This window comes from Ostrinia nubilalis, chromosome 15, assembly GCF_963855985.1.
Source record: "Ostrinia nubilalis chromosome 15, ilOstNubi1.1, whole genome shotgun sequence".
In the NCBI taxonomy this organism is placed as follows: Eukaryota; Metazoa; Arthropoda; class Insecta; order Lepidoptera; family Crambidae; genus Ostrinia; species Ostrinia nubilalis.
Genome location: NC_087102.1, coordinates 4,486,027 through 4,513,767, shown reverse-complemented (window position 1 = coordinate 4,513,767; position 27,741 = coordinate 4,486,027). Strand labels below are relative to the sequence as shown.

General features: G+C 37.1%; 3 protein-coding genes, 2 long non-coding RNA genes and 1 other non-coding gene across 7 annotated transcripts; 3 read left to right on the top strand and 3 right to left on the bottom strand.

Annotated features, from left to right (window-relative positions):
- The first annotated feature begins 913 nt into the window (after positions 1-913).
- Positions 914-5,256, top strand: LOC135078438 (homogentisate 1,2-dioxygenase). The gene is made up of 10 exons (XM_063972996.1): positions 914-1,071; positions 1,436-1,608; positions 1,838-1,934; positions 2,042-2,225; positions 2,397-2,517; positions 2,595-2,725; positions 2,868-3,022; positions 3,559-3,685; positions 4,429-4,610; positions 5,053-5,256. Exons 1-10 carry the CDS (start codon positions 1,057-1,059, stop codon positions 5,185-5,187), a joined length of 1,320 nt encoding a protein of 439 aa, XP_063829066.1. The 5' UTR covers positions 914-1,056; the 3' UTR covers positions 5,188-5,256.
- Trnas-uga (transfer RNA serine (anticodon UGA)) lies at positions 4,061-4,142 on the top strand. The gene has a single exon. It is a non-coding gene; the product is annotated as a tRNA-Ser (tRNA).
- Positions 5,257-5,431: 175 nt separating the features above from the next.
- Positions 5,432-17,592, bottom strand: LOC135078796 (chromatin assembly factor 1 p55 subunit). The gene is made up of 10 exons (XM_063973352.1): positions 17,408-17,592; positions 17,104-17,281; positions 16,734-16,849; positions 16,284-16,488; positions 16,115-16,189; positions 14,133-14,315; positions 12,339-12,456; positions 9,479-9,609; positions 7,786-7,963; positions 5,432-7,156 (listed from the first exon to the last, which is right to left on the bottom strand). Exons 1-10 carry the CDS (start codon positions 17,427-17,429, stop codon positions 7,064-7,066), a joined length of 1,299 nt encoding a protein of 432 aa, XP_063829422.1. The 5' UTR covers positions 17,430-17,592; the 3' UTR covers positions 5,432-7,063.
- A 649-nt stretch (positions 17,593-18,241) lies between these two features.
- Positions 18,242-20,037, top strand: LOC135078786 (uncharacterized). The gene is made up of 2 exons (XR_010258667.1): positions 18,242-18,365; positions 18,451-20,037. It is a non-coding gene; the product is annotated as an uncharacterized LOC135078786 (long non-coding RNA).
- Positions 19,965-24,519, bottom strand: LOC135078785 (transcription factor A, mitochondrial). Of its 2 annotated transcripts, XR_010258666.1 has the most exons (6): positions 24,337-24,519; positions 23,826-24,033; positions 23,348-23,506; positions 23,078-23,271; positions 22,618-22,988; positions 19,965-20,090 (listed from the first exon to the last, which is right to left on the bottom strand). XR_010258666.1 is itself a non-coding variant. In XM_063973336.1 (5 exons), exons 1-5 carry the CDS (start codon positions 24,408-24,410, stop codon positions 22,877-22,879), a joined length of 747 nt encoding a protein of 248 aa, XP_063829406.1. In that variant the 5' UTR covers positions 24,411-24,519; the 3' UTR covers positions 22,499-22,876. The 2 variants fall into 2 exon arrangements, 1 of the variants encoding a protein (XP_063829406.1); XM_063973336.1 differs by lacking the exon at positions 19,965-20,090 and having other exon boundaries at positions 22,499-22,988.
- A 1,757-nt stretch (positions 24,520-26,276) lies between these two features.
- Positions 26,277-26,814, bottom strand: LOC135078783 (uncharacterized). Its single transcript, XR_010258664.1, has 2 exons — positions 26,722-26,814; positions 26,277-26,522 (listed from the first exon to the last, which is right to left on the bottom strand). It is a non-coding gene; the product is annotated as an uncharacterized LOC135078783 (long non-coding RNA).
- Positions 26,815-27,741: the final 927 nt, after the last annotated feature.

Here is a 27,741-nt window from a genome sequence, read left to right as displayed (position 1 = left end):
ACTGATCTCAAATACAACGTTCTAGAATTCTAGATCATTCTATAAAATACTGCTTACATTTTTATTCATATAAAGGGTTAATAAATATTTGCGGAAGTATACCTTGGTTTTATTTAAATCCTTTTAGTAAATTCCTAGAATATTAGTACATCTAATAAGTGCCTTTTTCCTGTGATAAGGATTTCGGCACGCGTACGGTTTTAATCCGCTTTTCCGTTTCATTATTTCACACATATTTTTTCTATTCCAAACAATACGAAATCTTTGTACCTACTGTGTGCAATCAGCAGCTTGATTTTATACGCACGTGGACTAGATCCGCACGGAATCCGCATCACAGGAACAATGCACTAAAATATTAGGACATCTTAATAAAGCTACAGACATTAGTGCAACGGTAACAGAAAAAGTTTTATTATTTTCGAATTTATAAAATTAATAATATGGATTGCATCACATTATGCAATTGCTAACAAACCAAGTATTCGCATATTGTTGTAAACAAGAAGTTTTAATAGTAAACAGGTTGAAATGCCGCGGATGCCGACGTGTTTGCGCGGACCAGTCGTCATTAGCATACTGGAAAGCCTCCTTCCAAAGCGAAGCGACGTAATAAATAGGTAATAATTAAATTCCAGAGTTCTAATAACAGTTTAGGCACATGTTTTCTTTTTAACCATATCCTAAATATGATTTATATTCAATGTCTTTACGCGTGATAGCACGATCACTACGACTAATAGTCATGAACGTGTAGGTACAAATATTTCGGATACTACACGACCTATCTCCATCCCAAAACAAATTAAGCATAAAAGTGAAAATGATGTTCACATAACCGTTGATAAGATAACAGTGTTATAATACTGTACCAACTCGAAACGTAGGCCTACAGTGTTTTTTAATTCTCCCATTTATATCTTAATAAACATCACGTTTCATTTGCATACCAGTCTTGTCGGGCAAGATATAGAATAAACAGGGTATAGATTGTGTGCCGGTGGGCACCAGTCAGTAGTGCGCTCCCGGTACACAGATCGAGTTGTATCTAGCGACATGTCCGAGTTGAAGGTGAGCCTAAAGCCTAATAAAAGTTTTATTTATAAGGTTTTTAACCCTAAAATAAATCTTAGTAGCGGTTTGAATAAGTTACGTGAATATACTATTCATATTACATAGAAGATTTAAGTAGTAGTAGATAGACGTGTATCCTGCATACCAATTACATACCTAACTTTTCGAAAACGCAAAGGTCACTTGAATCTTGAACTGGTTAGAAACCCTTTCACGCAAAAATTACTGAACATATTTTGATATCCATATTTAGTACTATTATTTATACACCAGAATAACAAGGATATAATTTACAACGATACTGACAAACAATAAATAAATAAAATGGAAATATCACAAACTTACCTACGTATCTTTTTAGTACCTCTCAGGCTTCGGTTCGGAGTTCTCTTCGGAGGACCCGAGGAGGCCTGGCTCCCTACCAGATGGCCAGAACAACCCCCAGCGGTGTCCTTACGGGCTCTACGCGGAACAACTTTCTGGTACCGCCTTCACTGCGCCGCGGCATGATAACAAGCGGTCTTGGCTGTACAGGTAAACACAACAGTATTTAAAAAACTTGATTTCCTTCTTGAACAAATCACTTATTAGTTCCATTACTTTACATAGTGTAAGTAGGATCAGCTAGCCTTTGACATGTGCAGTTGTGTTCTGTAGAATGAAATCCTTGAGTAATTTCAAGTAGATACTGCAACTTAAGGCACAACTGTACTATCCGTTTCTGAACTTGTCTTTTACCGAAACACATGTTTTTCTTCCATAGAATTCGCCCCTCAGTCATTCACAAGCCATTCAAGAAGTTAAATGTTGCAAAACATCTGACACACAATTGGGATGAACAGGAGCCTGATCCGAACCAGGTAAATACGAAATCTCACCCAATGCCTTTTTTACATAAACAATAATAGCATACAAATGAACAGCTTTTAAATAATGTTTACCTAAATTAATTCTCCTTACTTGTCAGTCCCGCTGGCTACCCTTCGACCTTCCATCACCTAATGAGAAGGTGGACTTCGTAGCCGGGTTACATACCGTATGCGGCGCGGGAGATGCTCGCTCTCGCCATGGGATCGCTATTCATGTGTACCTGTGCAATACGTCAATGGATAACAGCGCTTTCTACAGCAGCGATGGCGATTTTCTCATAGGTAACTTCCCATGTATCAAAAAGTAGAAAGGGAATTGTAATGGTCCCATTATACTGCCTTGGGGAACACCTTGATTCCATTTCATAAGCTCGACTGTAATTAATACTTCATCTACATTAACTTTGTTCTCGTAAATTGCTTAGTTTTATTTCTATTTGTTTCATCTTATAGTTCCACAACAAGGCTTTTTGAAAATAACAACCGAATTTGGAAAAATGGAAGTGGCGCCTAACGAGATAGCTGTTATTCAGCAAGGCATGAGATTCGCTGTTCACGTAGATGGACCTTCCAGGTACGTATCGAAATTAACAGTATCAATGAAGTTAAAACAATAGAGTAAATTATAAATAATAATGCTTATTCCTTCAGGGGTTACATCCTAGAAGTTTTTGACGGTCACTTCAAGTTACCAGATTTGGGACCCATCGGCGCTAACGGCCTTGCCAACCCTCGCGACTTTCTTACTCCCGTGGCCCATTACGAAGACATTGAAATACCTGGTAAGATATCTTGGTCTACACATCTACTCCTGGTTACCCGTATCCAGATTTTAGATGTTCTTTCTCGCTTCATCCAAAACATGTTTTTTTCTTTAGGAGATAACATCGGATCACACATTGATCCTTTATGTTTATGTTTTAGGCTTCAAAATCATCAGTAAATACCAGGGATCGCTCTTCGAAGCGGTACAAGACCACTCGCCATTCGACGTTGTGGCCTGGCACGGTAACTATGTGCCATACAAATACGACCTAAGCAAGTTTATGGTCATCAACGCCGTGGCATACGATCACTGTGTAAGTCACTTTTAGTTGCTCCCAATTTTTCACAGTTATATTATAAATATTGAGTGTTTCAATTAGTCGGAATACCACCACTTTTTTGTGTTGGTAGCGAATAACGTAACCAAATAATAGGGATGATGATTGGGTAATGAAATCGAAATTCTATTTAGTCCGTCAGCTCATATTTTTTATTTTTTTCTATAATCGAATAATTACAGTATTATATTGAGTTGAAATGTCGCGTGACGTCACTTTTGAGTAAAAATTCTACTCAAGCGTGACGTATCGCGCCATTTCAACTCGATGTAGCACTGTTATTTAATTATGAAAGAAAATAAAAAATATATGTCTAACGGACAAATAATTGAAATTATCTGTCTGACGGACAAATAATTGAAATTTTGTCATCTAGCCTATTCCAATGCACAACTCATAGTGACGTCAGATGTATCCATATCGCCAGCAGGCGACGCGGCGATTCCATGCTCTGTGATCAAAGGCTTTCCCATAATCCAACAGAATCTTATGTATTTACAATAAAATTCCAGGACCCTTCAATCTTCACGGTGCTGACCTGCCAGTCTACCAAGCCTGGCGTGGCAATCGCAGACTTCGTGATATTCCCGCCGCGCTGGTCTGTGCAAGAGCATACTTTCAGGCCCCCTTACTACCATAGTGAGTTCACCTAACTAAACACGACCAAACAAATTACTAGATACTTGATGAAAATTACATAAAATCAGTAAAACACATACAAGAAACAATAGAGCCGTTAGCTAATAAAAAAATACGAAAAACAAGCAGTGGTTTCTCAAAATACTATCTAATAATTCAAAGCGAATATCTCATTAAGTTTGTAGTAAATGGCTTTTGTCCAGCAGTGGACGTCATTTGGCTGGCCTGAAACGAACGAACGAAATGGCTAAAATATAAACGAAGCTGTGCAAACAAATAACACACAAGAGAGCTTAATTATTAACATCTGTGTTCACCGATTCCATGTTAGTTTGAAACTTTGAACAGCTCGTTATTTTGACGATGCATTGTATAGCTGGGGTGTCCGAGTGGTTAAGGAGTTGGACTTGAAATCCAATGGGTTATACCCGCGCAGGTTCGAATCCTGTCCCCAGCGAAAAATTTGGAATCTTTTTTGTTATGCTCAATTCAATAAAAAAAATATTTCTTTACTTTAAGGCTGAGTTCCACCATCTTTAACTTTAACAAACTTTAAAAATCTTTCTTACAGTAACTCTATATAACAAACATCTTTTTTGTCATAATTACAGTTAAACTTAAGTTGATGCAACTCAACCCAAAATTTCGTTATTCAGAATAACTTCTATTTTTTAACTCTAGCCAATCATAATACGTAACGTAAGTTTAGGTACGTAAAAAAAACTTACGTCTCCATTTTCAAGGGAACTGCATGAGCGAGTTCATGGGCCTGATCCTCGGTTCTTACGAAGCAAAAGAAGGCGGCTTCTTGCCGGGAGGCGCGTCACTACACTCCATGATGACGCCACACGGACCTGATGACAAGTGCTTCCAAGGTGCCTCTAATGAGGTACTAAAGCCGCAGAAGATTGCTGTGGGCACTCAAGTAAGTATAAATTACGAATGTACGGACGAATATTCAACACTTAAATACAAATATTAGTAAGGATAAAAAATTATTAGCAAAACACTGTGGCATCAAAGAAGCTATTGTCTAGCTTTTTAGCTATTTCTGACTGGACAAAGCGTTTACATAATTTTACTGTGTAATTGTAATTAAATGTAGATTGTTTACATTTGTCAATTTACAATATTTGACATATTAAAATTATTTAATTAATGTAAAAATTGGTACTTACGCATAGATCCCAATTATTTCATCACAATGCAATGCACTCACAATACACAAACAAAATGCAGTGGCCATATCACATGCTTTATCTACTAATTTAATTAGTCTAAACAAATAAAGATAATTTTGATTTTGATATCATAAAAAGTCTTTGGAAGTTTGGACGGCTATTAAATTAAAATTCTCCTTTTCACAGGCGTTTATGTTCGAGTCTTCCCTAAGCATGGCCATCACCAAGTGGGGCGCCGAGACATGCCAGAAACTGGACGCGAAGTACTATGAATGTTGGCAAAAACTGCCTAAGCTGTTTTCTGATAAAGTTAACATTTAATATTATTGCTGTTAGTAATTCACAAAGAATAAGAATATCCTTGTTATTTTAATAAACGGTTTTTTTCTATGATGCATTTTTACTCAGACTTAATTCAATAAGCTACTGCAAAAAGTGGTTGTTTATAACATGAAGATAAACGGTATTATTGCATACTTCATGCTAGTTAATCTAAATTTTCGTAGACATGCAGAATTCGGAAGAAATAAAATGATGAAGGAGGTGATCATTATAAAAACAATAATAATTATTACGATAGTTTTAATCATAATAATAATTAGCAGAGCTTAAAATTACATTCCATTGCTGAGTTAGCTTTATAAAATACCCTTGGTCAGTCATCTCAGACTAGGCATATCCTTACACATGATGGAAAGAAACTCAAGTTCGAAGGCACATTCATTCAGAAACCATGCAAACAAAGTTGGAAGCGACAACTATTGCCATATTATGCCTCTTTGATATAGGCTTCCAACATCACTTGCGTGTTTTCTACATAAAAGACCACGGAACCACGAGGTGCTTTCAATCCAGAACAATCCAGAATCAACCAGTTTTACCGAAAATACCATAATACCAACAGAAAAATCTTCACTTCTTGTGCCATAAGGGATACAATAAATTAAAATGGAATTCATTTCACGGTGTAAGTGAACAGTCACAACTTAGAATTTTCAATTATTTTGTTCCGCATACTTAGAAATAAAGCATCTTTTAGTGGTTTACATGCACGAATATTTTTGGCTAACTCACTTTTCAAATACAAAAATAAAATATCTAAAGCTTTCTCGAATCAAAATACGTATTTCACAAAATGTCCCCGAGATTCTGGTGCACATAAACCACTTTTTTGGACAAAGTCCGACTCATCCGTTGTCAGGAACATACCAGATATTATTACCTAATTTAAATATAATAATTACAGTACTTTTTACCCTAAAAGTAAAAATACAACCCCCTGAGTTACAAAAATGGAACACTACAAAAATAAATTTATGCATGATGCCTGTGAGATCATGGTGAATAGAACATAAATGGATAGCATTCAATCAAGTCCTATTGTTAATTTGAGTTTGCTAGCATAGCTTTTTGTCGTTGCATATGTGTTGTGGAGAGTGAGGGGGTTTCAGACGTAATAATAATTGTCGTAACATCAAATTAACATCCACTTATTGGCTAAATTCGCGTGTTCACATCGCTGTTCTGCGCACGCGCCGCCGAACGACGCCGAATGTAATTACTAGTTAAGTCAACACAGAATTACTAGTTTGTAACAGTCTTTAAACTGTTGTATCATATCTATTGCAATAGATAAAGCATTAGTGATCATGTCTACATTATCGAGCTATTGCATGACTGTTCATTTGAATATCTAATAACGCCTATTGCGATCGGTAACAATATTTTAAAGATGATTTGATTATTTAGTGATTCGAGTAAAATACAAATAAGACGTGAGAGATAGTCAGTGACTTGCCTACACATACTTTTGATACATTAATATTTTTCATTGTATGCAAATCACTCGCATGATATTATTATGAGTCTCTACTGGCAAAAACACCTTGAGAAAAAGTATACACAGCATTTAGGATCTAATTTTATAATCTTTTGTGTAATGTAATTTAGAGAACACAAAGTGGCCGTATTGCCGTATTCTTCACGCTGAATTTCTAAAATGTGTGTATACCCATTTCAATATACCGTTAACTTCAAAACAGATGATGACAGAGACTTAACGGTCGAGTGAAAGAACAAAACAAAACTAGTGGAACCTGAAACATGTAGGGTAGACGTAAGTTCACGCGGCGCGCGGTAAGTGTGTGGCGTGGCGTGACGTGGCGCGGCGTGGCGTGGCGTGGCGTGGCGTGGCGCGCTAACCGTGGTTGACGTTGACGCCCGATTCCAACTCCGACGCCGGCGTTTCCGGCTCTTCGTCGTTGTAGATGTTTTCAGCCATTTGCCACACCTAGACAAGAGAACTTTTGTAAATACGAGCAGAAACAGCACAATCTCTCTATGTGTACCTTCGCATTGAAAACTATCGTTTTTATACTTGACAGTTGGCACCACTGGCGATTGATATGACTCTACAATTTCGTCATCCCGATGAATGCAAATGCGATAATCCTTCTACCGCTTCAGCGCTCACCACTTGACGTCACTATCTTCGCCAGTAGCAAGTGTCAGAGATCTTACTTTACAATGGCGCGAACTGGTGAACACTAAATCGATAGTCTAATTACATTATAATAAATGTTATTAATGAAAACATGCTTAAGTTAGGTGTGAGTTGACAACCATAGTGGATCGAGCTACTGACCCTCGAAGTCACGACACATCTTTGGGATATTGTCGGTTTAGTCCAAGTTTTAAGCATTTAGTTAAAGGGTTAGTTAAAAGTAAAGAGCCTCATCTTTTCTGAGACTTAACCCTTTAACTGGTAAAGAGAAAAATATTTATCATTAGTTTCGTACCTTATGTTTTCTCAATAAGGTTCAAAATATGGTGGCAACAATTCTGCCACTACCAGGTAAAGGTTTAAGGGAAAGGGGGCATGCCATATTAAAAAAAACGTAAGCATAGAACAAGGCTGACCTGCATGATATTGTCCTCGGAGACGGAGCAGATGACCCAGGGCTCGTTGGGGTTCCAGGAGAAGTCGGAGATCTTGGCGGTGTGGCCGCCGTGGATGAACAGCAGCTCGGGCGGGCCGTCCTCCGCGTCCTCCGCCGTCTGCTCCTCACCGATCTTCGACAGGTCCCACACGTGCAACCTGAGACAAGAGATGGATAATATTACTACTAAAGTCCGGTCGCCGAGCAGATAGAATTTCGTACAATGACCCCAAGCTACCTATCCATAAAGCTCGCGCGTTATTGTATTGCTGTAGCACTCACAGTCACTGCGGCCGCCCGTCGCACAGTCGCGAAAGCAATATAATTACGGGCGAGCGATAAGGATGCGTAGCTTGGGGTCATTGGACAAAATTCTACGTGCTCACAGACCAGACTATAAACATACTACCACCATTCGATAAGGCCCACAGATCATGGAAACTAAAGGGAGATGTGACAAGGGGGCGGGGCCGGTGTCGCAGCAATATGCATAAAAACAGAACACATTGCTCGTGACAGCAATGGTGACAGCAGCGACGTCATAATGTAAACAGTTTATATTGCTTGCGTAGAACTAAAGATTATTCGAATGTTGAGTACTGATACTGCAGTGGATGATAATGAGCACATATTTTGACTACTAGCTGTGCCCGCGACTTTTTATGCGTGAAAACCCGATTTTGCAACATTTTTCATTTTTGCTCTGCTTCTATTACTTGTAACGTGATGGTATAGCCTATACCTTCCTCGATAAATGGGCTTTCTAACACTGAAAGAATTTTTCAAATCGGACCAGTAGTTCCTGAGATTAGCGCGTTCAAGTGAACAAAGAAACTCTTCAGCTTTATAATATTAGTATAGATTTGTGTGTATGAATTTCTAATGCGACACCAGGCCTGGCTCACTCCGCTCGGTACATCCGATAATTACCTACAGCGAAGCGCCCCGCCGGCGGGTATTATATCAGTCGAGTGTCACGCGCGCGCCCGTCAGGATGCTGGCGTGCGTTTTAGTAACTAATTCTATGATCGAAGTATTATTTAAAAATGGACATAAAGAGAAAGAAATATTATTGTGCGGCGTTCGGGTGTTTAAATTCGAAAATAAATCTACCGGATTTATCTTTTTTTTCGCTTCCCAAAGATGCTGAAAGGTATGTTGACCATGTAGGTAATCAATAATTCTTAGGATAGTATAGGAACCTAACCTACCATGACTACTGCTCAGAATGCGTTCGTTCGTTTCAGCCAAAATAAATGACGTCCACTGCTGGGCAAAGGCCTCTCCCAAGGTTTTCCATAATGAATGCGTACATACGTACCTCATAACAAATAAGTAGATTAATTATTTTTTTACTAGACACTACTAGACAGCAACCCTAACAGCGTAAGAAGAGTTCAGAGGCACGCGATAGAAAGAGACAAAACTTGTAGGTGAATAAAATTGTAGGTACGTAGTGCTGTGCGAGCTGAATTCCACTGTATCGCGTCGTAGCAAGACTCGCATTTATTTAAATCGTCTTGCGGAGTAATCCTTCTGTATCTGTACTATTACTTATTCTGTGGCGACACTGAGTTTTTTACTGAGTGCATTAGTCAGCTGTATAATTATTATTTTTCTCGAACAATTTAGTATTCCTCGATTTCAAAGCTATTCCAAATCTGATGCCATACCTCCTATCTGTGCCGCTGCTAGCCAGGATGGTCTCGTTGTGGGGCGACCACTGCACCTGGAAGATCTCGTCCTTGTGCGACTCAAACGAGTGCAGCTTGAGCTTCAGGTTCCTCAAGTCCCACAACGCCACCTGCAAAAGGAACCAGAATGAAATGATTTCTTATTACTTTCTCAATCAATCTAAGAATTAATGTAATTTCTAATACACTTTGCTCGGAAATGGATAGTATGTGTAGTAGGGTGGTCCTTATTCCTATGAAAAAAAATTTTTTTCTTATATTTTGCGGGGCACCACGTAATTTGAATATATACCATATGAAAGTCTTTCATTATTATTTTTTTAATTTTTAAAAGACATTTAGGGGTCGCTACCAACGTTTGAATTTTAAGTAAAAACAAAATCTGTATTTGTTAGATTCATTTATTTTTAAAGCCAAAGCCAAATAAAAATATTACAAAATTATTGTTGTTGCTATGAACTAAGATATTATGTACAATGTACATATTTGAATTAATTATTTTTAAGATATAAGAGTTTACTTGTTAGTATCTCGACGCGTCGGTACCATGGTCGGTATAGAAGAGGGGTTGAGGGGAGAAGGGGACAAGAAGAGATTGTCTTTTCTATCTATGCGATGTTCATTTGCACGTAAAATGTGATATAAACACTTAAATAGAACATTTATGAAACCATGATTTAAGATTTTCAAAGCTATTGTAAATATTTTGACAGCTGGTAGCGACCTCTAAATCTTAACTAAAAAAAAAACAAAAAAAGCTAATTTCATATTTAGAGGTATATAATCGAATGAGAAAGTGCCCCGGGGATAATTCAAAAGTCGAAAAATAAGGACCACCCTAATGTGTAGAGAGACACAAGGGATTCCCTTCGAGTGATGTACAGCAAAAGCTGTAGTTATTTGTCCTCATAGATGTAAGATTGTTTGTAAATGCTATTGAGCGACATGTTCACTCAGTGAAAAAGCTCATAAAATAAAGATAAAAACTAAATAGCGTCACGTACGACAGCACATTATAACATCTTATTTAGTTTGACTATTAGGACAATAATAGGCTTTTCGCCCAAATTTCAATAATTAGTTAATAATATACCTTGATGCCTATTTTATACAAATGCGTTCTTATTTTGGAAAAAAATCTCATCTCCAAGGATTATTTTGGATTTTCAATAATATTTGACATATAGCCCTCAAAAACGCTCACGACCGTCATGGCGTCTTGAAAGACGTCACGCCTTGCAAAACACAGCTGTTTTAGTACGGAAATTGTAAAGTTAAATTAATTACAAATGGATCCATCGTATTTCAAGTCCTGTATAGTGCCCCAATGTACATGCACAAGAATAAAAACGCCAAATAAGTTATTTATAGGTATACGTACCAAACAATCAGCAGATACGTAAAATATGATGTCCATTGTTTATCAACAAAATCAAGGATGTATTTTTGTGAAGATCATTTCAATGTAAGTTAGATATTTCACACAACATAATCTGATATCATGTACCTACATATTATAATGAAATTGTTGAACTTTGTTTAAGAATAAATAACAACAAAATGAGGTTAGGAACTATTCATGACATATTTACCAACAAACTTCACTTTTTTTTTTTTTATAGAAATTCACGGCTCTGGGTCAAGACTTCACATGAAGAAAAGTGTTGCCAGTCGGGTCTTGTCAGAAATTACCAGAAATGTAAAAAAATGTAACCTATTTTTAAAATGTACTCTCTCATCTTATTCATAAATGGGAAACTATAGTATTATTATACTATTTATATCACTTAGTTCTACTGTACAGTACCTATATCTAACATTATTTGCCAAAACTCGAGACATAATGTAAAATTATTTGTTGAGCCCTATAAAGAAAAAATATCTACAAATTTCGAAAAATCACCTAAACGGTTACAAAAATAACCTTCTAGCAACACTCAAATGTTGGCAATGACAATCTGGCCTAAAAGGGCTTGCACCCAGAGCCGTAAAAAACTATATTTAAAAAGATAGAAAAAATGACGTAACGCTTTCTGATTGGTGTTTGCTGTCACGTGACTTATGGGCCATTTTTTCCGAATTTATTTGCTAAAAATATAAATAATCTTTAATTATTATTTTATGTAGTTTCGTTTTTCATTAATTATACGACTATCTTAATAGTTATACAATCTTATACTGCAGATTTATTCACTGTGGATACAAGCCTATTATGTGAATATTTCAACGAACTTCGACCTCCCGCGACCTTCGCCAGATAATCCACAATATGTCTTTCGGACCGTGGTCGTCACTCGAGAACTTTTCTGCCCGGGTGGCGCAGGCCCGGTCGTTGTGGAAATCCTTAGGGGAGACCCTTGTCCAGTGGCGTAACTATACCATCCGAGGGCCCGTGGCAAATTCTGTGCACGGGGCCCTTGGCGTATTATTATAATATTCAGGGGGGGCCCGAGACCATCGCCCTGAAGCATCGCGATTAGGCGGCACGATTAGGGTCTTTACGCAGGCCGCTACCAGCCGGGTAACATAGAAAACATGGAAGGCCTATGTTCAGCAGTGGACGTCCTGTGGCCGAGATGATGATGATGATGACCACTGGTCCAGCACTCAGCAGTGGGAGTCATTGGCTGAAGCGAACAATGTGAATATTTTGTTTTTCTTCTTTTTTATGCTAGACAAGGCAGGTATTTGACCGCAATCGCACCTGGTGTTAAGTGAGATGCAGTCTAGGATGGTACATATCTGCCCTGTAAGTGCCTATTCACTCTCGCCTTGAAAACGCCCGGGTGTTCAGGAAATACAGCAGCAGACAGACAGACAGATTGTGGAGTGTACTCACAGTCTTGTCGGCGCTGCCGGTGGCGAGGATGAACTCGGAGTAGGGGTTGAAGCTGAGGCAGTTGACCTCCGCCGTGTGCGCGTCCACCGTGTGAGACGGCTTCGATGTGTTGTTGCATCTGCGGCAGAATTCTCAAATAGGCATGTTTCTTGGGTAAAAAAGCAAGAGTTATAATTAGTCCCTCAGTTAGCTTATCAAAAACTACTCAACACATATTTTTCACTTTTTAAAACTAATGAAAATGTGAAGAGATAAAGCGTGCCAAAGTTCTAAGACGTCAGTGAGTGCGTAAAAAAAAGTACAGCACTTTGTGACGTCGCGCGGAACTTCAACGCACTATAACTTTGTAATTATTTGTTTGATTGACAATTAAAAATATACGAGTCCAATATTTTTTTATACTAAAATTGACAGACTAAAAAATTTTTTTTAGGATATTAGCCTATTAGATCTTAAAATGACTACATAGTATAAAACAAAGTCGCTCTCCGCTGTCTGTCAAAGTCAAAGTCAAAGTCAAAATTTCTTTATTTGTTTGGACTAATAAATAGTTCTTACAAATCGTCATTTTGCTCTTAAGGAGCCTCTACATGTCTCATAATCTTTTTACCCTACCAGCGCTTCGAGACCAACATTTGGCAAGTGCTGAGAAGAAGCGCCGCAACAAACTCAGTCACCACTGTCTGCCGGTTAATATAAATAAATAGAAATAGTAGTAGTAGGTACATTCGATTCAGGAGCAGTTCACTGAATTTACCATGCATTCTTGTATGGTGTATCTTATAAGAAAGGGTATACAAGATTGCGTGGTATATTAAACAAGGTAGTGACGTGCTAATATCTAGACTTACATATTAAGATACTAGTAGAAATGACTCGCATACATAAATTTGAATAACCCTTTGAATGTCCCTATGTATGCTTAGATCTTTAAACTACGCAACCTACTTTGATGCCGTTTCTTTCAAGTGGAAGGTTTTTAAGTAAGTTTAATAACATTAGAGATGCAACAAAGCCAACATGACTATTCTATGATCATTTAGTTCTGACTAAAGAGATACTTTATCATGTAATGGATAGGCAAGATAAAGGAGGTGATTATGAATAGGTGCTTCCTAGGCAAATAAATGGTAAAAATTATAATTAATCAATGAGGGTTTTCGCGATTGAAAAATCCGCCAGATGGCGGGATGCGGACGTGGGGTCCGACCGCTGCGTGATTGGTGGATTTTGACATATCTGTCAATGTCATGTCAAAAATAACCAATCACGCAGCATCTGGACCCCGCGTCCATGTATCGCCATCTGGCGGATCCTTCAATCGCGAAAACCCTCATTCTTTGATTCTGTTAAATCTGTGAATTTCGATCTAACCAGGATCACCAGGAGTCAGGAACTTACATAAATTTATTGTCCCAGGTCTGTCATAAAATATGTCAATAGCAATCAAATGGCAATGCCAGATTTTGTATGGAAGGTGGCATCTTTTTTTTTTTTGCGCGGCCATCGACCAAACTTTGTTTTTTGATTACAAAATAGTGTAATAAACCAAACTTACAATGACATGTATACCTCTAAACTCGTCTGAACTGAGTTACGAGCGTTAGAAGTTTGATGTAAAATCATCAAACTTCTAATGCTCGTAACTCAGTTCAGACTGAGTTTAGCGGTATACATGTCATAGTAAGTTTGGTTTATTACACTATTTTGTAATCAAAAAACAAGGTTTGGTCGATGGCCGCGCGAAAAAAAAAAGACGCCAATTTCCGGCATTGTCTTTTATCAATACATTACCTCGTGTCCCAAATCATGAGCTTCTGGTCGTCCGCCACGGAGCCGAACAACGATTCATGCAGCAGGTGCCAGGCCACGTCTTCCACCACGGCCGTGTGGCCCGTGAACACCGACTTGGCCTCGATCACGCGGCCCTCCTTCGGCGTCGCGTTGATGTCCCACAGGCAAATGGTGTGGTCGTCGCTGTGGGATAAACATTTTTTTTTTTTTTTTTTTTTTATCTACAACGTCTTCCCATCTTGTTTGTTGGCGACCTCTACTTCTCTTTCCATCCCTGGGATACCAGTCAGTGACGCTTTTACACCATTTTTCTACTGGGTCCCGGATCATATGACCTTCCCATCTCCATTTTTGTTGGTCTATTCGGGTAATTATGTCGACAACTTTGGTTTTTTCTCTTATTGTGCTACTTCTCACAAGATAGGAACAAACGAGATAGGAAGACGACCTAAAACCAGGCCTGTTCATCTCCGCGAGTTTACATCGAAAACAAAACACGCACGATGGCCCACCTACAGGATACTATTCGACAAGGCCTCACATACGAGCGAACATTGACTCACGCACGCGTATTCTTGTGTATGATGGAAGAAAATAAAGAAAATGGTGTACTGTGTAATACTGTGCAGTATTTAACTGCCTAAATAATAATAAAAACACAGAATGTACTTTTTTAAGTTGCCTCAAGACACTGAGAGGTAAATAAGTAGTTAATATTATTCATGATAATTATTCATGCTAAATCATGTATTTCCTTCGCCATTTTCCGCAGTTTGGCACCTCACGTCACATCATTTTACCGAAGTCAGCCCTATAGCTTCGGCGCAGTGCCGATCACTGACGTTTGTCAACAAAATGGTGCTTGACTCTTGAGACAGGCTAAATTACACCATATTGTTAATGACATTAAGCATACATTTTTTTAAATACCTTCGCGAAGTAAAACTTCTGTACGTAGTACTTATTATTATTCTGTGCTAAAACTCACAGTTGGACACTATTGGAGAAGGGTAGCATGTGGCAGGTCCCAATGGAAATCGTTGGAGGAGGCCTATGCCAAGAGGCAAACTGAGCTTCGGGATATTTTATAACACAGATCTTATTATTTAACATATTTTGTAACTATTATGTAACCAAGTTCAGAATAAAAAGGCTTATTATTATTATTATTTTTATCTACAACGAGGAAGCTCTTGGCCTGCATCTCACCTGATGGTAAGTGACGATCAGGCCGAAGGTGGAAGCGAGCTTCTCAATCACCCGGAATCCTCAACCACAGGTGAACTGGCTATCTTACCTCTAACTGCCGGAACACAACAATGCTGTTAACATTGTTGTTATGGCGACAGACTTAGGTAAGATGGTGGTAGCTAGCCAGGCGAACTTAGAACAAGCCCTACCACCAACCAAGCCGAACAGAAAAATCTGCCCCCACTGGGAATCGAACCCGGGACCTCTGTGTCTGAAGCAGGTGGTCTTTCACGTTATCAAGACAGGGGTTCCCAATATTTTTTATCCCGCAGCGCACATCCGAATTTAGTGTTTGTCGGCGCCCTACCCTTTGAAAAAGACAGTCGTAAGCCAGGCGGGTAAAGACGTGGGAGTGGTAGAGTGTGAACGGTTTTAAAGCGCCAACGCGATGTAAAGGATTGACTCACGGCGCGTTCTTTACTTTCTACGACGCACACTTTGGGAACCCCAGACTAGCTAGCCCAGTGAACTTCGTACCGTCTATGTTCATCAGAAACAAATTCTATTTCTAAAATCTTTCCTCTTTATAGTATTTGTGTAGAGTCTACACCACTACTATAGGGACTCATTCTCACTGCTGCTGCAACACCTGTGTAGCCAGAATCTAGATCTTGACTGCTAAACACAAGCTATTGTCTTATAAACTTTACCTAATAGAGTATTACTACTATTCTTTAACATGATAGATTAGGTCCTTGCTAATGCAGGAAATTGTTGAAAATAATGCTTACCTAGCTGAGAGCAAGTAGCCATTCAGGTTGGGGTTCCATGATAATCCGTAACCTTCTTTCTGATGACCTCGTAATCTGGAAAAACAAGATAAAATGTTAAGTACATAAATTTTTTATCACGTAAACAAGTACATAAAACAAGTTGAAGTTGCAATCATTTAAAACCTACCTAAGATCCGGGTGGCATTCTCCTGATGGTTCTGGCTTGGATGGGTGCTTTGTGTAGTCAAAGACGAGAACGTCTGACGATGGTGTCTTTGTTGCTATGACGCAAGGGTTCTGAGGCATGTATCGTGCCCTGTTCACTTCACCTTCATGGTTGATCTTGATTTCAATATCAATCTTACCGGATACAGAACCAAAACCTCCAAATTCTGAAAAAATACTTTTTTTGTAAAATACCACATATTTGGAAAAACTTATACTATACTCTGCCATTGTGAAAGAAATTTAGATTCTTTTTTTGGATGTAGGTACCTAATTATCTTTTATATCAAACCAAGTAACAAAATATGTTATAGCAGTCTCAGAGAAAGAGGGTTGAATGCCATTCATCAACATCAACTTTGAAATTAATTTAATACCACAAGTTTTGGTATGAATTATGTTTTTCACTTACCACCCTTGTCATTATCATAGTGACTGGCATCAAACTGGGCATCCTCATTGGGCAGCTGGACGCTAGCAATCAGCAGGTGGTTCTGTTCGTCTGATGTATGTGTGCCCAGGATCAATCTACAAACATCATGTTATTAATAAATACCACTCTTCCATACAATATATCATTATTCTACTGATAAATCACACAAATAATGAGCTGGTGATTCTAAATGTTTTGATTGTGCTTTAGAAACTGGTATAATTTGTATGTAAATGTCTAGGAGGCCTGATAATAATTGCCAGGTAGACTGGAAACAAAGACTATGATAATGTACACCAAACATAACCTCACATTGATGTAAAATGCATAGCGTTCTGCACATACGAACCTGTGAACCGAGTAGTCCTTCCCTTCAGGCCTGGTAACGTCAGGCAACCACTGGGCAGTCAATGAGGGCCACTCCAAAGCATGGGTCATCACCAAGTCGTACAGAAAAGGGGTGTTCTTCTTCCATATCTTATATTCTTCGTTGATAACTCTTTCCTCCACCGCATCATCGAACGTTTCTAAAACCGAATCAATTGAAGCGATTTACATTTGATAACCAATAAATACAATCAACTTTGTCCAAACGAGCTGTCATGAACTAAATCGGTAGATGCATTTTATAAGTAGCACAGTTGAACAATTACCTCCGTCTCCTTTGTCACCCATGTTTTAACGTTCACTAAATAAGATTTACTTGTTTGTTCACTAACTAATTGAGTGATGAATTTATTATCAGATCAACCGCCCGGCCCCAAAAGGCGCCAAACAACAAAAATCCTCGGCGTTGCTACTCGCACAGAAGGCACACACACTTCCGGCTTATACTATCAGTTTAATACTTTGTAAATGAAGAAAATTAGCTGGGTTATTTCACAAGCATAAAATAAAAGGACTGATAAGATTATAATTTTAAATAGCTGAAATAATTAAGTTTTTAAAAAAATCTGCAAGTAATGATAAACAATAAATAAAATGTATTACAACTGATAGGAACAATAAATAAATGACTGATATTTTTTTATCTTTATAGATTGTCTCTGGTTTGCTGTAATCGAGCATCAAACCATCATGGAGAAGACATGGGCTAGTGGTTTATTATGGGTCACTCAACGAGAGCGACCTTTGACCTTTGAATGATTTGTATTTTGCAATATGTATGCAATATTTTGTATTTTTTTTATATGCTGACATCTTGCGTAGTTATGGGGGTAAGTAAAAGGGGTTTTGCAGGTTGGATGGATGCAGGACTACGTTAACTGCTTAATCTACTAGGAATACATTTTACCAACTCATTATTTATTTTATAATTTGAAATTCAATGGTATTATGTTATGGCCCATTCATAAGAGCAAGCATAAACTTTGCTTATGCCCTCTCCCTTACAATCCATCATTAAAGACTTTTTTAATTCTCTATGGTCTTCCTTCCTACTACGACGCGCTGTCATAACAAATGTCAAATCTGTCAATCGTAGCATCTGTCAAATCGTGAACATGGCTGATGCTGCAGCTCGTCGTGAGGCTCGCAGAAAAAGAATTTTAGAGAATTCTCACAACAGGCTTCAGCTTATATCAGGCAAAAACAGTGACGAGTTACCCAGAGGTCATTAGCGAGAACCATTTTTGTTGTGATACTTGTATCCCATGTAGCTAAACGTGCTTAACATCAATCTTATTTTTCTTTCCAGAGTCAACAAATAAGTCTCCGATACCTGAAATTTACGAGCCTACCATAATAACAAACATCGAAGTGTCTACTGATTATTCTCTATTAAATGGTATTCTTGGGAATGTCGATTCTGAAGTGGAGACCACTCATACGTTGCCATCGAGGCATGACGTCGTTGCAGCAGGTGATGGCGAGGTAGTGAATGACTTGGCAGCTTTTGCACCCTCGTCACCCCCAGAACAACCTCAAACATCGCCGTGGACGACTCTCGTGACCTTCAAATATGACATAGTACTGTTGTCATTGTTGTTACAGTTCATTCATGGTGTGGCTTCAATTCCAATGGACAACACGTATTTTTTTCTCCCACTCATAATATATTCTGTTACAAAATTAGTCTGGTTCCCCAAGCAGAGCAATTCCAATATTGCACATGTACTGTTACTGTTAAACGGATTGTCTGCAAGTAGACTGCATAAAATGTTAGAAATATTAAAATGGAGTAGCGCCATAAGCCAGGACATTTGCGTTTATTTGTTTACTACCATTTGCATTCAGACACTATTTATCACTTTGAAAGACAGTTTAGTTACTTAGTAATAGCTTGAATAGCCGAGTGGAGGGCATTGTTTTGACTGACAGACAACTTACAATAGCTGGCTAGATGAGCTCTACAGTGTTCCATAGTTTGATTGCTTGTGCCTTTATACATAAGTGAGAGGATTGACATGTGTGCGTTTTAGTCACATATTGCCATTTTAGTTTTTAATAAATCAAGAACCAGTTTTTATATAACAACCAATTATAGTATAAATTAACAGTTTTTAATTGCTCATTACAACAAATGCACATGACTAAAGTAAAATGTACTTACGTAGTGTGTAAATTCTAATCATTATTTTATTTCTATTAACTTATTAACCATATTTTTGCTTAGTTATGTCATGTGCGTCTAATATCTCTTACACTCTAATGCATTTATTTGTATTTATTCACTAATACCCCTTAAATACATAAATAATATATTCACCTGTTCTTTATATGTATAAGTTGTTTAGATAAATGATAGTAAAATTTTAATATGCCAAATTAAAGATTATACCTATCAAAGCAATATTTTCTGCTTCATATATTGACAAATTATAACATTTTTATATGAAAACAAGTTCAGCAAAATTGTATATGGCCTAATAACCTGATATTTCAATTTTTAGAAAATAATTTCCTTTGTCTTTTATATCTGCAATTATTATAACTTTGTGCAATTTTACATTTATATTGTAGTTATTATTAACAATTATGTGAATTACCAAAGTACATAATTCTTATGCAAACAAACTCAGGGTAGATTTTTTAATTATCAGGCAATATTTATACAAAATATTAGAATATCTATTTATTCTTATGATAATAAAAATTATAAAATTAGTCTGGTGATTGAAAAAGCTGCTCTGTTAGAACAATATACTTGCACTTTTACTTGTATAGTTTAAATTATCAATTTAATTCCGTTGGTGTAAATAAAAAGGTCACTCAATTGTAAATAAAAGGTTTATTGTAATTATATTTTGTAACAATTGAAATAAAAAAGGGTCTTTAAAACAGAGTTGTTGTTTATCATTGATCCCCTTCTGCCATCCACACAGCATCAAATAAAAGCTGTAATGAGGTATTAGAACATTAAAGAAATCTTCACACTAAGATTACCTACTTTTAATAAATTAGAACATCAAGTACCCTTTATTATGTAGGCCCTCTACATACTAATAAAGCATTTTAAATATTTTTTAAATTGAGACATAAAATAATGTTACTTATGATAGGAGTAATAAAATGAACAATGACAACACACAGTCGTTGGGAGAGGCTGAGGACATTAATTGCAATGTGTGGTTGCTATTCTAAACAACTTTACCTGGAAAAGTACTTTAAATACTATTCTAATGAACAATGAGATTTACACAATATTGCCTACCAAGAGATGGCGCTAGTTGTACATAAAATCCCATCCTCAGAACCATATTTTCCCATTTCATATCATTGAAATAATAAAAATATTTACTCTTCATCTTTCCCACACAATTTAAAATATTCCACATTATATGGCACTAGGATTTAATGTTAATATTATTCATTCCAAAATGAGGGGACCAACATTATGCCATTTTTAAAGGAATTTTACCATGTTATAAACAAAATAAGATGATTTACGTCGTTTATTCCTGATGTCCCCCACTATTTGTCCACCACTGGTGGACATCGAGAAAAAAAGTTGCAATGTCCACCAGTGGGGGACAGCGCTACTGAAATCTTCCCGTTGGGCCCTACTGGTGGACACTGAGAAGAAATGTGTTGCTCTGTCCCTCAGTGGTGGACATCGAAACCAAAAAAGTTTCAGTGGACACTGAGAAGAAATGTGTTGCTCTGTCCCTCAGTGGTGGACATCGAAACCAAAAAAGTTTCAATGTCCCCCACTATTTGTTTTGTTTTCGTGATTATTAAAAAATTAACATTTTTAATTGCTATCAAATATAATTCTCAGTTTTTTAACATAATATGAAGGTTGACCTTCGCGTTACTCCACCTCACCACTGAGGGACAGAGCAACTCATTTCTTCTCAGTGTCCACCAGTAGGGCCCAACGGGAAGATTTCAGTAGCGCTGTCCCCCACTGGTGGACATTGCAACTTTTTTTCTCGATGTCCACCAGTGGTGGACAAATAGTGGGGGACATCGGGAATAAAACGTTACATGCTACTAATAAAATAGCAATGTCTAATAAGAACAAAATGGAAGCAATGAAACATGTTCATGTAGTCAAAAGTATATTTACATAAACTAAAGTACATGCTAATATGTAAGAATGTGTGAAGATGAAATATCAGTGGAAAACAAATGTGATAAACATCGAAAACAAATAACTTACACCCAAATAATGAAACAATACTCAAGGTGTGGTTTAAGAAGCACTTGATACTGCTAGTATAATGTCAATATTGAACTGGCGCACTATGTGACGAAAGGCCGATCTAGATGGACAAAAAGGGTTAACTCAAATCTCCAATAATACTAGCAAGATCGATAGCCGACAATCTGGAGGTCACAATTCTGGTGATAATTTTGTGCAAGTACCCTCCAATAAATTAATAAATATTTTTGAAGTGTCATTACGGGTGGAATTCATGAAAAAATCATTCACTTTTCTGCATTTGGTCTGTCGCTATTTTAAAGTGTTTATTAAATTAATTGTGCTAAAGTTAGTGATGGATCGTGAGGTTGATGGTAAGAACTACCATTTTTATTTATTCACATTGCAAATAACTTTACAGTTGCCGAAAACATAGCTGTCGAATGTGATGGATATTACATTTTTAATGCGAACTTTGTGTTTGTTGGACCAGAAACTACATGTACTTTGTTGTACCATGGCTGCAACTTATATATGTTGTAGTCTCATTCATATTCTATTGATCAAAGTAAATTAGAAAGTGCGGACTGGTGCGGAACCTTGTCAATTTTTTTAGTAAAGCTGATGCCAAAATTTTTTTTTCGTTCTTTTTTTTTCAGAATACGTAATATTTATATCTCGAAGGGAGTTCTACGAACAATGGATAAAATATCCCAAAAATGAAAAAAATAAGCGGAATGAATATTTCGATAAAATACGAAACTTACGAGGTAACGGAGGAGTTATGAAATATTGAAATGAACATTTCCCGAATTTGTTGTAAAAATTGGCTGGAAAGTGGCTGGCATGGCATTCTATATTTTTATTCACTCATCCTTTTTATTTATTTTCAATTGCCATAAAGAATTCAGCTTTGTTTTTCTTCTTAGAAAAATGTCCATTTTAAGCTGACCTCCTATCAGGTAGTAATTCTTTATAACCGTGTATCAACGTATACTGGTTTATGTATTATAGCGTTAAATGTACCAAAACTGAATGCAATTATGACTGTTTTTGCTATATATAGTCAAATCATCAATAGATACCGCCTTTAAAGCTAATTAATATTGTCAAATAATATTGTCCATCTAGATCGGCCTTTCGTCACATAGTGTGGCGGTGAGGAATGTTCTTTACAGATGAGAAAATAGAACTTAGGAACTTTAGAGTTTTGTTTCACTACTCAGAAGTTAATTTAAAACTTAAAGAAGCTTTTAATACTACTAATTATGGTCTTACTCTTCTCTTTGTTAGTGGACTGGTTTTCAGGCTCAACTTTATCTGATTGAGCTTCTTTTAGGTCACCCGTGCTCTGATGCTTTTCTGACTTTAGCTTTTTTTGCTCTATGCTAACTTTTTTCTGATTTTCTGGCTGTTGCTGACTATTAAAATTAACGCCCGATTTAAAACTAAAACTAGTTTGTAGATCAACATTGTTCTTACTGTTAAGATCAGAGATATTGTTTGAGTCAGTTAAATCATCAGAGCACCCGAGTTCCTATTCTTTGCTCTTTTCGCTCTTTGCCTTCTTCTCACGCACAGGCCTTGCTCGTACCAGGTCAGAACGTCCTATGCCTAACATTCTTAACTCCCAGGCTTCCATGTCTTTCCTGAAGTAAAAAAATAATACAATTAGTTATCGCTAACTGATAGAATGTCAATTTCTTATTTTAGTAAGGTCATCATAATACACACTTACTTGTACTTATTCATGAGATCTAGGGCCTGCTTTTCAAATTTAACTCTTTCAGTTCCTGGTAATTTTAACCAATCCTCTTTCACCTTTTCCTGAAATTCTTTCATGTGTTTTCCAGTGAATTGATCTTTCTTTGATTGAACAAATAGGAAATAGGAAGACATTGGCTTCTTAGGGCGACCTAGTTCTTTGTATTCCTGGAAGAAGATAAAATATAAATATTAAAATTAACATTTTAGGATTTCTACTAGATTTTTTTTTATGTGTACATACAGCCTTTAATTTCCTCTTTTCTTTGGCAGCAGCCAATTCTTCTTTAAGTTTCTTAATGTCTTCTTTCTGTTGGTCTGTTAGTGATTTTTCATACATTTCTTTTATTTTTTTGTAGTCTTCAAAGTCTTTTTCATATTCTTTAACCATTTGTGACTTGGTCTGCAAATAAAGAAATCAATTTATGATGTCATAAAACAGTTTTATGATTCAGTAAAGTAGAATTTTATGATTAATTTGATGCATCATGTTTTAAGCACATTATTTAATTCAACCACTATATTAGTTGTCTTTTGCGTCTATAGATATATTATTTAATTTCCTACTAATATTTATAATAATATCTTTACCATTTTTAAACAAAATAGACCTCATAAATAAACAGTCAGTTGAATGCTGAGACTCCAGACAACAATGTAAAAGTCATTGTCTCGTACTGATCAGTACTTTGGCATATGAAAGGTTTATTACTATTACTGACCTCTGAATCAAGCTCCTGCCAGTGTTTTGAGCTCCACGCTATGGCCTCTTTGGAAGTAATTCCTGGATTTTTGGCCAGTAGAGCTGGCCGTAGTTGTGCCATGAATTTAAAAAACGGGGTCAACGGACGCTTTGGCTTTTCGATTCCAAGGCGTTCTTCCGCCGATTTTCTGGTGTAGGTGCATACCTGCTGATTTATCCATGTATTCCTGAAACGTGATTATAATGGGTTTCAATAGTGTTTAAACATTAATATGTAGGTATAAAATTGTACTCAGAACATGCGGACATAGCCTAGCTCAAATAATCTGGACATTCTTACTATTGTTTGGTTATGAAGTTATTATTTTAGTCTATAATAATAATTGCCTCAGAATTTCAAGATACTCTTCGAAAAACATTAGACCTGGCTGTAAGATCATATTTATAAAATTTGGAAAATAATTCAGGCTATCCATGATTTGATTATTTCAATAAAGTAAACAACTCAAGCATCATAACCTCAAACATACCTTCCATACAAAATGGATCTATAACTATTTGTTATAATATTATTGAGACGACAAAGCTGACTAAACGAAGTCATTATTATGTGAACTTCTAGTGATAAATCTTTACTTTCGTTTATTTAAAAATAGCATCACCAAGCAAGCAAGCAATACGAAAAATTGTGAGACACGAATGTCAAAATGACAGTTTTTTTTTCGTGACCCATGATGCTGTGACGCAAAGGCATTCAAAAATATACAAAAACCAAAAATTTTATCTTTGACGCCCAAGGTTTCATTCAAGGAGCACGTGTTTGAGTACTTATCAGTAGAGGAATCGAACCCCTAACCGGCAGCTTCACCAACATTTCTGGGAACTTTATGTATTATGTACCTATTTGAAATCCAGAGTACCTACTCGACTTTAACTGTACTGTAGGTAACTACAGTTTCGATTTGGACGACATCCAGCATATTATTGGTGTTTCTTGTTTCTCCATCGAGATCAGTTTAGCGTTCCGGGCCACAATAAGGCCTTGTAGATGGGCCGTCGTCGACGGTGTGTCATGGTACTCGTGGTAAAAGTCCAAGGCTTTGGCCGGATATACTCGTGACACCACCCTTTCGGGCGATGCTGGACGGAACCCCGTCCTGAAAAGGACGCCCTTCTCAGGGCACCGGGTTTCCTCCACACAACGCCCTGTCTCCCGGCAGTGGTGAAGTGCGCAAAGCATTTTATCTAAATCAATCATGGACGTCCACTGCTGAACATAGACCTCCCCCAATGATTTCCAATATATTGATCGATTGGTAGCGGCCTGCGTCCATCGCCTTCCTGCTATTCCTTATAATGTCGTCGGCCCATGGCCCCTCTAAGCTGTGAGTAGGGTGCCTACTTTTAGCATCTCTTTTGCAAATAGGGTTACATTTACATATACACTCGCGAGCAAAAGTATGGAATCACCCTACTTGTTCCGAGCGATCGTAAGAACTAAATGACTTATAGAAGATAAATAAAAATGGCACCATTTTAAAGGTAATATTTATACTTTAAATTAATACTATAGATACATACATAGTCATTCAGTTTTTAAGATGGCTTAGAACCAAACACAACGGGGTGATTCCATACTTTTGCTCGTAAGCACAATCGTAAGTATAGTTCCAAAATACTGACTGTCCTATGAATGACATTGACAGTAGGCGCCACCGTCAATACCGGATCGCTGGTTCCGATTTTTGCCATATTGGAAACCATATACCTAGTTGAACGATGGTAGCGCCCCCCTGTCATTGAGTTTGGTGAGACAGTTCAGCGTGGGTCATCTATACTCGTAATATCAGTTTCAAAAAAGTATCTCAATTGTTTCAGGAATAAAAGTTTAATATTTTCTTTAAAATTTTATTATTTTACACTTATTACATATTTTACATGTTATATAAAAATAACGGGGATATTTTTTAAATTTAGCACAACTATCTAAAGTCTGTCAATTAACAAGTATGCTGAAGTCTAAATTAAAACATTTCAGAATAATGCAGTTCAAAATACTCATTTATGTACAATAAAAATAGAACTGTTTTGCATTACAACAAAACAGTTATTATGTGTAGAATAAAACACAGCGTTCTGTTGAGAGAGCTGTCTATGATCTTTGCCTTATTTTAGTCTATGGTATAAGAAAACTTACCAATTGTCTCTGCTTTATCATCTAGTTTACCTTCTTCATACACCAGCTGGCACCACTTTCTATGGAAATTGGTGATCTGTCAACTTGACATTTCATAGTCGTCCAACACCAGCAAGCACTTGCTGGAACGCTGTGTTTTATTCTACACATAATAACTGTTTTGTTGTAATGCAAAACAGTTCTATTATGTGCCTTAATAAAACACAGCGTTCTGTTGAGACCTGTTTGTTATCTGCTGGTGTCAAGCACAAACGCTATGTGATATAAAATGTATTAAGAATGAAAGAATATAAAGAAGTTTAATATCACAATACAAAATAATACATTAAACAACTTATTGTACTCTCTGAGAAGCAGACGAACCAATAAGAAACTTATTAAACAAATAACCAGTCTTTAGGTTAAATAACTCAAATTATTTAGGACATCTCCTTGAGATCAACATTATGTCATTAACTTCTTATCAACCAATAAAATCATTCTGGTACTTATGGTAGGTTAATAGTAAGATCTCCCCATCTGAAAATATAAATATGTATAAACATAAACATGTTTTCATCTTGAACAATTAAAACATTACTAAAAACTTGTTATGAATAACATAACATTAAACAATTAACTATTAATAACATGCTTGTAAAATTATAAACTCATAAATACAAGATGTTATTGTTCCTTCGTAGGTCTCTGCAGTAATATTTCATAAAGGTATACATACCCCCACCTCCAATTAAATATTGGGGGTCTTATCAACTACTCTCTTGTCCAGCCAGTATCTGGATGTTACTGCAGACCAAACACTTCATGGAGAAGCAAATATTCACTGCACTTCTTGGAGAAGTAATTATTCACTAAAAATGATCTTAATCCAATTTGTAATATTTGACCTGGAAAACAGGCGTTATCATATTGTTTATGGAAATAAACAAATTTCACACATAACTCTGGGGTCTCCATTAAAATGAAGTCTTTATCAGCTCACTAATATGAAACTACAGGACATAATTATGCGTTCATCTGGGTGCTTAGCAGTCAGAGACAGTCTGTAGGTGGTTGAATCAGATTCAGATCCAAATATCAGCCAAAATGCTGACGTCATGTCTATAGCGGGGAGGTTCTGGGCCCCCCCCGCAAAACAACCCTAGATACGCCAATGTCACAATGTGATCATATTCTGATACTTCAACAAAGTAATCCTGTAATGTGTCCAAAGGAATGAGATCATGGATTCTTCGATCTGAAGCAAGAAGAAGAATGAGAGCTGTTTATCAAGTAAAATTCAATGCTAGAAGAAAGTCCAGCAGCCGGCAACCAGTCAAATTAATTCCAGTAATTTAATACTAAAGACCGGTGATCTCGGTGTACTTGGCCTTGCAAGTGAAATGGCCTTAAGGAACTGATGTACAAAAGGTAAAGGTAGATACAACTGACCTAAGTATCAGTTTTGTACTGCAAGTTTTTGCTGTAAAAACAGCTTGGCTAACAGCAGCGCTATAGTAACGGCGTAAAACATCTTTCATCTTCGAATCGGTAACCCAAAAATCCTGGGGGGCACCAGACCAGACCATTCTGGGGTGCCATAGCCCCCGGGGGGGCGGATATATATGGGGGGGTACGGACCGCCCCGCGCGCCAAGCCACGCTACGCCGCCACTGGCTACCACATCACTACCAGTTGGTAACTTGTGGTCAATGCTGTGAGATTGACCCACATAATGCATCTTATGATTGCTCCTTCC

Bases quoted from the DNA above. Each gene is read 5' to 3' on its own strand.
- LOC135078796 (XM_063973352.1), bottom strand. From the start codon at position 17,429: ATGGGTGACAAAGGAGACGGAG. The intron at 16,489-16,733 runs GTAAGTGAAAAA...GTATTTTTTCAG, and splicing joins CTATGATAATGACAAGGGTG to AATTTGGAGGTTTTGGTTCT. The intron at 7,157-7,785 runs GTCAGCCTTGTT...TCTCTTGTCTAG, and splicing joins CCGAGGACAATATCATGCAG to GTGTGGCAAATGGCTGAAAA.
- LOC135078438 (XM_063972996.1), top strand. The intron at 2,226-2,396 runs GTAACTTCCCAT...TTCATCTTATAG, and splicing joins CGATGGCGATTTTCTCATAG to TTCCACAACAAGGCTTTTTG. The intron at 2,518-2,594 runs GTACGTATCGAA...TTATTCCTTCAG, and splicing joins CACGTAGATGGACCTTCCAG to GGGTTACATCCTAGAAGTTT.
- LOC135078785 (XM_063973336.1), bottom strand. From the start codon at position 24,410: ATGACTTCGTTTAGTCAGCTTTGTCGTCTCAATAATATTATAACAAAT. The intron at 23,272-23,347 runs GTATGTACACAT...ATCTTCTTCCAG, and splicing joins AAAAGAGGAAATTAAAGGCT to GAATACAAAGAACTAGGTCG. The intron at 22,989-23,077 runs GTAAGTGTGTAT...TTTTTACTTCAG, and splicing joins GATCTCATGAATAAGTACAA to GAAAGACATGGAAGCCTGGG.